This window comes from Sinocyclocheilus grahami, unplaced genomic scaffold (assembly GCF_001515645.1).
Source record: "Sinocyclocheilus grahami isolate Dianchi unplaced genomic scaffold, SAMN03320097.WGS_v1.1 scaffold84.1, whole genome shotgun sequence".
Lineage (NCBI taxonomy): Eukaryota > Metazoa > Chordata > Actinopteri > Cypriniformes > Cyprinidae > Sinocyclocheilus > Sinocyclocheilus grahami.
In genome coordinates this window covers 2,656,173-2,665,244 of record NW_015505263.1, presented here as the reverse complement: position 1 = coordinate 2,665,244, position 9,072 = coordinate 2,656,173, and the positions used below count along the sequence as shown (strand labels likewise).

Genomic DNA, 9,072 nt, shown 5'->3' with positions numbered 1-9,072 from the left:
GGGTGGCTGTTCACAGAGTGCTGTATCAAAGCATATTAAATGCAAAGTTGACTGGAAGGAAGAAACTTGGTAGGAAAAGGTGCACAAGCAACAGGGATGACCGCAAGCTTGAGAATACTGTCAAGCAAAGCCGATTCAAACACTTGGGAGAACACAAGGAGTGGACTGAAGCTGGAGTCAGTGCATCAAGAGTCACCACGCTCAGCCGTCTTCAGGAAAAGGGCTACCAAGCCACTTCTGAAACAGAAACAATGTCAGAAGCATCTTACCTGGGCTAAGGAGAAAAAGAACTTGACTGTTGCTCAGTGTTCCAAAGTCCTCTTTTCAGATTAAAGTAAATTTTGCATTTCATTTGGAAATCAAGGTCTGGAGTCTGGAGGAAGACTGGATAGGCACATAATCCAAGCTGTTTGAAGTCCAGTGTGAAGTTTCTAAAGTCAGTGATGATTTGGGGTGCTGTGACATCTGTTGGTGTTAGTCCATTGTTTTATCAAGTCCAAAGTCAATGCAGCCGTCTACCAGATTTTGAAGCACTTTATGCTTCCATCTGCTGACAAGCTTTATGAAGATGGTGATTTCCTTTTCCAGCAGGACTTTAGCACCTGCACACAGTGCCAAAGTGGTTTGCTGATAATGATAATACTGTGCTTGACTGGCCAGCCAACATGCCTGACCTGAACTCCATAGAGAATCTATGGGATATCATATTTTCAAGAAAAAGATGAGAAACGGTCAATTCAACAATAGAGGAGCTGAAGGCCGTTATTAAAGAAACCTGTGCTTCAATAGAGCCACAGTGCCACAGGCTGATCGCTTCCTGATCGCACACCTCACTGATGCAGTCATTTGTGCTAAAAGAGCCCTGAACAAGTATTGACTGCATAAATAAATGTACTGTAAAGCACTTGAGCTTTTCTGTTTTGCAAATCCTTTTTTTTTATTGATCTTAGGAAATATTCTAATATTTTGAGATACTGGATTTTTGACTTTCATGAGCTGTAAGCTCTAATCCTCAAAATTAAAACAAAAACACTTTTGAAACGTTTTACTTTACATGTAATGAATCTAGAATATATGAAAGTTTCACTTTTTGAAATAAGTTACAAAAAATGAACCTTTTCACGATATTCAAATTTTTTTTAGATGCACCTGTGTGTATATATGCACCTGTGTGTGTATATAACATAATGTGTATAACATAATCAATCAACATAAAATATTTGTCAAAGTGTTTAACGCAATATATTGTACCCTATTTGTGGAAACCGCAGACGACTAACTTATCGTCTATTTTCTGTTTTGACATGTCGCCAAAAAGTGTCGTATTTTGCAGTCAAGGCAAGTTGATCGATATTGAAAAATACTTACTGTCTCTACAACTAAATAACCTATAAAACCAACATAGGTGATAAATAAATATACATTAATGCAGACACAAAGGTTAGTTAAGTAGTAACGTTCATTTTGAGTTGAGTTGAATCCAGACAGACTTGAGCTGCTCAACCGGTCTCTGGACCAATGACCTTTGTTTATAGATATATACTTAACTGACACACCCACTAATGAAACATACTTACCCATATTTTAAACTGTGACGTTTCATAACTACCTCATGACAAATATTTTTGCGAGTACGCTTACTGACTAATTCCTCAGTGTCGATGTCGATGCGCCTGTCTCTTTAAAACTCGAACGGAACGTTGTGGCGTTCAGCAATTGGTGACGTGTGGAAGAAACCATGACCCTTGTAGGGGTGTTCGATTTTGTGGATTTTACGGTTTTCGCATAAAATTAAACAATATTATTGTTTTATATAGCAAAATACATATTTTATGCTTTGAAATGAATATTTAAGCAAATATAACTGTAGCTCGGTTTAAATTTTTGAGACGCAAGATCCTATGCTTTACAAATCCTCCTTAAAACACAAGAGTGCGCTCTTCCTCTCAGCGCAGTGCGCACTAGCAGTCAGAGTAGAGCAGCATCCGGCACCATGGCATAACAACAGATAAATTAACAGATTATAGAATATAGAATAACTCAGTTTGAATATAATCATGGCAGACGAATTTAAGGCCGAGTCAGTCGTCACAGAAGCGACTGACATGAAAGGAGCAGCGAAGATTTACTACACACTCGCCGTGGAGAAAATCAAAGATGTATGTGGCACAGTGTGTATGATGAAACAGAGTTAGTGTGTATGTATGGCAGGTGTCATATATTTCTATTAATCATTATAGTTCACAGAATTAATTCTAGTGCAGTATTTACTAGTGTTTAATTAGATGTATACTGTGTAAACCGTTTTGTATTAAGACATATAGCTGGTTAGCATTGAAGCATCTGGTACTGTACATGTTGCTTATTTCATCTTAAATAACCATTGATTTGTGTGATTGTGTTAAACTTATTGATTTATAGATCTACAATGACTTCAACTGCCCTTGTTTACCAGTTTATGACGGTTTAGCTTTAGTGTATTGAGAGGTGTGTGTATATTGTCTTTTTTATCTTACAGTGGCATTGGTTTTGGTCAGTTATTGACAGAGGAGGATGTCTGAGATTGTTTACTTTTTAAATCTATTTTAAAACCTTTAAAATATAAATGGGTTGGTAACCTTTTTAATGGTTTTGATTTCTTGACTGTAAAAAGTATGTAACGGTAAAGTTGAAAGTGCTAAAATGCTCTTTGCACAAATGTGTGATATAAATATTCATTATTATTACTGCTACGTTTAAGAAATAATAAAGAACAATGTGTAACTACTAAAAATTGTGTCTGTGTATGATCATGTGAATGTGGTTTTAGGTTTATAGAACATCCTGTTTAAAAGCATCTGTCCACTTTTGTATGTGTGTGTGTGTGTGTGTGTGTGTGAGAGTGACAGAGAGAGGGTTATTGACAGAGGAGGATGTCTGAGATTGTTTACTTTTTAAATCTATTTTAAAACCTTTAAAATATAAATGGGTTGGTAACCTTTTTAATGGTTTTGATTTCTTGACTGTAAAAAGTATGTAACGGTAAAGTTGAAAGTGCTAAAATGCTCTTTGCACAAATGTGTGATATAAATATTCATTATTATTACTGCTACGTTTAAGAAATAATAAAGAACAATGTGTAACTACTAAAAATTGTGTCTGTGTATGATCACGTGAATGTGGTTTTAGGTTTATAGAACATCCTGTTTAAAAGCATCTGTCCACTTTTGTATGTGTGTGTGTGTGTGTGTGTGTGTGAGAGTGACAGAGAGAGGGTTAAGGAAAGCCTTATCACGTGAAAGCTTGTACAGTTGTTTAATTTATACTTCTCTTTTTCTTGAGAATTCATATATCCATTTAACTTCTGTGTCTTAGGTTGTGTCTTCACTTCCTGATGATATCCGGCCTGGTCCTGACTTATATGGACTGCCATGGGAAGCTGTGGTTTTCACTGGATTTTTAGGTTTATTCACACTGCTTCTGTTCAGCTGCAGGTTCATTCATTCTGTAAGTCATGCATTACTGCTACATAAAAAATTGCACATTTTATGATTTCACTAAATAAGCTTTTTCTGTTTTGTTCTGCAGATCAGAAGTCGATTGTATGCAAGTGAGTGTTTTTCCAGCTTTAAACCTATCCTCAGTATCTGTTTTAACTGATTTCCACTGTCAGCTCTCAACTGATCCTGTCTGTTGATTTGTTTGCAGGTAAAGAGAAGCAAATGGCGCAGAAAGTGGCTGAACTGCTTGATGAAAAATGCAAAGTGCTGGAGACATTCAGTGAGGTTAAACAGAAGGTGAGAAATGCTGGTATATGCTCTAAACACATAATATACATCCATACTTGTATAAATGCATTCTCCTGAATCAGTCCATCTAAACAATGTCTGTCTGTCTCAACAGTTTGACAAACTAGAGTTCACACTACAGAACAATGGCATGTCTGCACAAGCTGCAGAAAAAGACAATTTAGAGGTAAAATGGTCATTATGGTCTCAAATCTTCCTGTTAAAAAACATGCAGTTACTTGGCTCACTGATGTTTATAAATGTGTCTCCCTGACCCCTAGTTACCTAATCCAATTATACTGCCCTTAGGTGGCGTCACAGAAGCTTGAACAATCAAATGCACAGATGAAAAAGGAAATAGAGAGGCTGCAAGAAGAGCTATCCCAACAAAACAAAGCAAGAAAACAGCAAGAGGATCAGGTGATGTTGTCATACACACAGATACACTCACTTTACATATCCAAACTACCCTCTTCATGCTTGATGCCCTTTATGTTGTCTGTATCTGTCCTAAAGGCTGTTATATTTGTTTTACAGCTTGCTGAACTCGAGCAGATTTTAAGAAATTTAGAAGAGGAAGCCAAAGAACGAAAGTCCCAGTTAGAACAGGTATTGACTATGTATATGACGCATGTTTCAGTCATATTTCCTTTTAAAACACTTTAACATTTTAAGATATCTGTTCCTCCTGTAGGACAACACAACACTGAAGATCCATGAGATCAACACAGAGCGACTGCAGAAGAACCTGCAGGCAGCCAAAGAAGAGCATGCGATGCTGCTCGAGAGTAAAGCACAGGTCAGATCTGTGTTAGGGTACTTAGTTCGGAGAAGATGAACAGAACAATAAAATCACTGTAATGCAAGCCGCTTCATGGCTTACTGCCTAAACATACATGTAACATGAGTGCTTATGTGTTCATCTCTCATACAGCTGGTGCAGGAGGCAGAGGACTGGGGTGAACGTCTCGGTGAGCTGGAGGAGGAGATGACAATGTGCGAAAGATCACATACTGGCATGCTGGAGGACTGCGCTAATAAAGATGATCGCATCAAGGTAAAAACACACCCAAAAAATCTCACCAGACTCATAGAAAAAAAAGTATCTTACTTTTTTCAGTATCGATATAGTGTATATATTCAGTAAATATTTCTGTGTGTGTGTATATATATATATATATATATATATATATAATTTATATAGCAATGTAAATGTCTTTACTGTCACTTTTGGTCATATTAATGCATCATTGCTAAATAAAACAAATAATTTCTTTAAAAAAATAATAATAATTTACTGACCCCAAATGGTAGTGAATGTGATCTAATCTAGGTTGCAAAAAGGTGGAAACTTTCCAGGATTTTTTTGGAATATTCGAGGGATTTTTGGAAAGTTTCCAGAAACTTACCGGAAATTTTCCACCCCTTTGCAACCCTAACAATATATATATATATTAAATAATTAAATATTTTCTTAAATAGACAGTATTTATTTAAACTTTACTCAAAAGTATTTGAAAACAGAAAAATATTAATTGATTAAGCAATATATTGCTGGCAGTCTAGTGCACAACATGGTAAAACTACATTTCTAAAAAATATATATTTTTCCGTTTCTTTTCTTATATCAGTCACTGACGGAGTGCCTTTTGAAGATGCGAGATTGGGATTCTGAGGACGAGAGCTGCGTTGACGGCAGCACTAATACAACTGGAGCTGAGAATGGAGACAGTTCAGGTACAAACTCTTGAGGTTCACTTGTGAATATTATATTTGAAGTCAGGTCTTGAAATATCATCTCATGTTTTTTGTGCTTGCAGATTTCCATCAGAAGCAAAAAGTACAGAAACTTATTGAAGCGGCCAAGGTATTCCTACTCAAATCTGAAACCTAGTGAAACACCTAGATACCACATATGACTGCCAAACATGCTGTCAAGTATGGCAGCTCGCTGGGGTTTGAAGCACAACCCTTCTGTGTCAGATTAAATGAATAACATCTGTCTACATCCAGAATATGCAGATATACTGCTAACAGATATGATGCTGTAGATAAGTTTAGTCCTCCTCTTTGTCACAGATGAGTGCAGACTTGAAGTCCATGGAGGAGGACAAGAACAGAGTGTTCGCCAAACTCGCAGATGAAGTTAAAGCCAAAGAAGATCTTCAAGGTAAAACTTTGGGTTTACTAGAATTGAAACAGGTGCTGATGCATGAACCTTTTAATTTGATAAATTATTACATTTTGATTGATTGTAGAAAGATGATGTGACTTATTCATCCATAGTGGGAATCTTTAGGCATGTTAAGGTTTTATTTTCAATTGATTTGTACTCTTATCTTACTGAATTAATCATAACATCAGAACGTGTTTGCTTTCCTACATGATTTTATAGGAAAACACCTGCTCTGCAAATATTATGAGCAATAAAAGTGGATCTGATTTGCTTTGGCCTGATTATATCAAACATGATCATTCAGACTGTAAATGAAGACTTGTTTCTCTATATTCTCAGAGGGGATCAAACACCTTGAGGAGCAGAAGGAGGTATTGGAATCGGAGAGTGCCAACTATGCTAGTGAAAGCCAGAAACTCCAGCAGAAACTCCAGATCATGACTGAAATGTACCAGGAGAATGAACTCAAACTACACAGGTTTGGACCGTGGAAAATCTTCATCTTCCACTCATTATACTTTGCAGTGTCTTTTTATTGGAAATTCAAATACTAATGCTAATAATTTAATTATTTCTTGTATTCTTGTTAGGATGTTGACAGTGGAGGAGAAGGAGCGCTTGCAAAAGGAGGAGAAGCTCAACAAGGCAGGCAAGAAGATCAGTCTTGCTGCAGAGGAGCTCAACACTTACAGGTCAGAACAACTTGTATCGCACACATGAGGAAGTTTAGTATTATATAGCATGTGATAAAATCAAAGGAAATGGTCTCTGAGAAGGGCAGGAAACATGATGCAAGATGAATGTTCACCAAAACAGGACGTTTACATTATAGTCTCTTTCACTGTGTTTATATAGACATCGAGCCAAAGACCTAGAGGAAGAACTGGAAAGGACTTCACATGCCTATAAGAATCAGGTGACACACTAGTAATGCTATATAGAGTTACAACATCTCTACATGATTTATATAGATAGAAGTTCTTCAGTGACACATGCTGATGATACCCACACTGAATATGTTTACTATAGCCTATTATTATTTTAATACAAAATGTACTCAAAATACTTTCATATAAAAATATCTGAAACCACAAAATGTGCATTGTCAATTGATGAAATTGTTGGTAGATTTTGGAACTGACATTAGGGGGAGACATTATACATCCTTTTATCAGTCTATCATTATGATATAGAGCTATGTGGCTGATATGAGGATGCATAATTCATTAATTACAATTATTATAAATAAATATTTATTATATATAAAAAAAATGTTTTTCCTACCACAAATAAGACTTGTATGTATGACCAATACGAGGATGTATAATAAATACAATTATATTACAAATAATAATAATTTTATATAAATATGTATTATATTAACTTTTCTTTTACCACCACAAAAGAGAGTGATGTCTCATAAATATTGATATAATATCAGTTTATCATTTTTATATGTGAATATTTATTATATATGTTTGTTTTTTTCTACCAGATTGCTTCTCATGAGAAAAAGGCTCATGATAACTGGGTAAGTTGTTTTCAGATCACTTATATTTAATCCATAGCAGTCATCAGTAGCTTCATTGTGTCAGATGTTATTTTTATACTGTTCTTATTTTCTGTGTTATAGCTAGCCGCAAGGGCAGCAGATCGAGACCTGGCTGATGTCAAGAGAGAAAACGCTCATCTCCGCCAGAAGTGAGATTGACTAGAGTATTTTACTGTACTGTTTTATATACAGGAGAACCTGTATTTATCCAAACATATCAATGTGTTTACTATTGCAGGCTGACTGATGCCCAATTCAAGTCTGAGATACTTGAAAAGGATGTACGAGAGGGCAGACCTTTATTTAGAGGTCAGATACTTTCCACTTCCCTTTGGCTCGTACATGTCTATGTTTAAAATGGTGGTAACCTTCAGATATGCATTTCTCCATCTCACAGGTGAAAGATCTCCATATGGACCCTCTCCTCTTAGCCGACCATCCTCAGAAACACGGGCCTTCCTGTCCCCGCCTACACTAATGGACGGACCCCCTCGACTCTCACCGCAGTTTATGGGTCCAAGCAGAGGTGATATACACACATCCCTCCCTTTTTTAATTCTGGGAAAAGTCTTCTAGCTAGTATGACAAATGTGATTCATTTTTTTGCATTGTCAGTCTTAGTTTAGCATGGTTATCTAAAGTAGTATTCTGTATGTGTCTGTGTAGCACATGCATGAATCCTGTTCACTTCCCATTAGATATAGTTGATATGTTTGCATTAGGGGTGTAACGGGTTTGATTTCTCACGGTTTGGTTTGTGTATGGTTTGGTAAATAAAAGCTACCTATACACTACAAACTTCAAACGTTTGGGGTCAGTACGTTTTTTTTTTTTAAAGAGATTAATACAATATTATACGTACAATATGAAATTATTCAGCAAGGATGCAAATAAATTGATCAAAAGTGGCAGTAAAGACAATAATGCTGCAAAATATTTTATTTTAAATCAATTCATTTGATACTCAAAATATATATTACCTAATATTAAACTGTTTTTCAACAATGATGATAATAACAATGTATCTTGAGCAGCAAATCGGCATATTAGAATAATTTCTGAAGGATCATGTGACACTGAAGTCTGGAGTAAAAAAATGAATTTTTGCATTTAAATGCATACTAAACTGTGGGTAGCAAATCATTCCCCAAGTTTGCATATAGAAAAGCCTTTTTGTGTTTCATTACCCTCGTTAATATTTCGTTGGTTGTCTCCCTTTCCTCCCCTTTTCTATTCTTAATTTCCTCAAACATTTTTATGTGCCGTCTCTCTCCACTCCATTCATCTTCCTTCACTCTCACTGTCACATAATCAGCATCCCGTGGCGTGGGAGAGCCCCCTAGTGGTGGGCAAGACTTTGAGCGGAGTGGCCCTCACTCTGATAGTGGCTCACTGTCTCCCTCCTGGGACAGGGAACGCAGGGGCCCTCCCCCTCCTCCAGGTACAGTGATGTTCCCACTGCTGTGGCTGCCCCGTATCAGGAAGAAATACTTCTCTAGCTCTCAATGATCAAGAATTATTGATGGAAAAACTATGAGCACATTAACATGACAGCCCATTTTTATAACATGTTAATA

At 36.4% G+C, this 9,072-nt stretch overlaps 1 protein-coding gene across 4 annotated transcripts in view; it reads left to right on the top strand.

Moving 5' to 3' along the window:
- Positions 1-9,072, top strand: part of LOC107586616 (cTAGE family member 5-like) — a 29,503-nt gene that overhangs the window by 14,631 nt on the left and 5,800 nt on the right. For 3 of the 4 annotated variants that reach the window (XM_016274067.1, XM_016274070.1, XM_016274071.1), the window contains exons 7-25: positions 3,355-3,486; positions 3,568-3,589; positions 3,688-3,776; positions 3,883-3,954; positions 4,077-4,187; positions 4,305-4,376; positions 4,462-4,566; positions 4,702-4,824; positions 5,399-5,504; positions 5,588-5,634; positions 5,847-5,937; positions 6,283-6,421; positions 6,534-6,635; positions 6,799-6,859; positions 7,439-7,474; positions 7,577-7,644; positions 7,734-7,804; positions 7,893-8,021; positions 8,811-8,936. In XM_016274067.1, coding sequence (XP_016129553.1) covers positions 3,355-3,486; positions 3,568-3,589; positions 3,688-3,776; positions 3,883-3,954; positions 4,077-4,187; positions 4,305-4,376; positions 4,462-4,566; positions 4,702-4,824; positions 5,399-5,504; positions 5,588-5,634; positions 5,847-5,937; positions 6,283-6,421; positions 6,534-6,635; positions 6,799-6,859; positions 7,439-7,474; positions 7,577-7,644; positions 7,734-7,804; positions 7,893-8,021; positions 8,811-8,936 — 1,702 coding nt within the window. The remainder of the gene's footprint in view (positions 1-3,354; positions 3,487-3,567; positions 3,590-3,687; positions 3,777-3,882; positions 3,955-4,076; positions 4,188-4,304; positions 4,377-4,461; positions 4,567-4,701; positions 4,825-5,398; positions 5,505-5,587; positions 5,635-5,846; positions 5,938-6,282; positions 6,422-6,533; positions 6,636-6,798; positions 6,860-7,438; positions 7,475-7,576; positions 7,645-7,733; positions 7,805-7,892; positions 8,022-8,810; positions 8,937-9,072) is intronic. The other variant, XM_016274069.1, reaches the window with a different exon arrangement.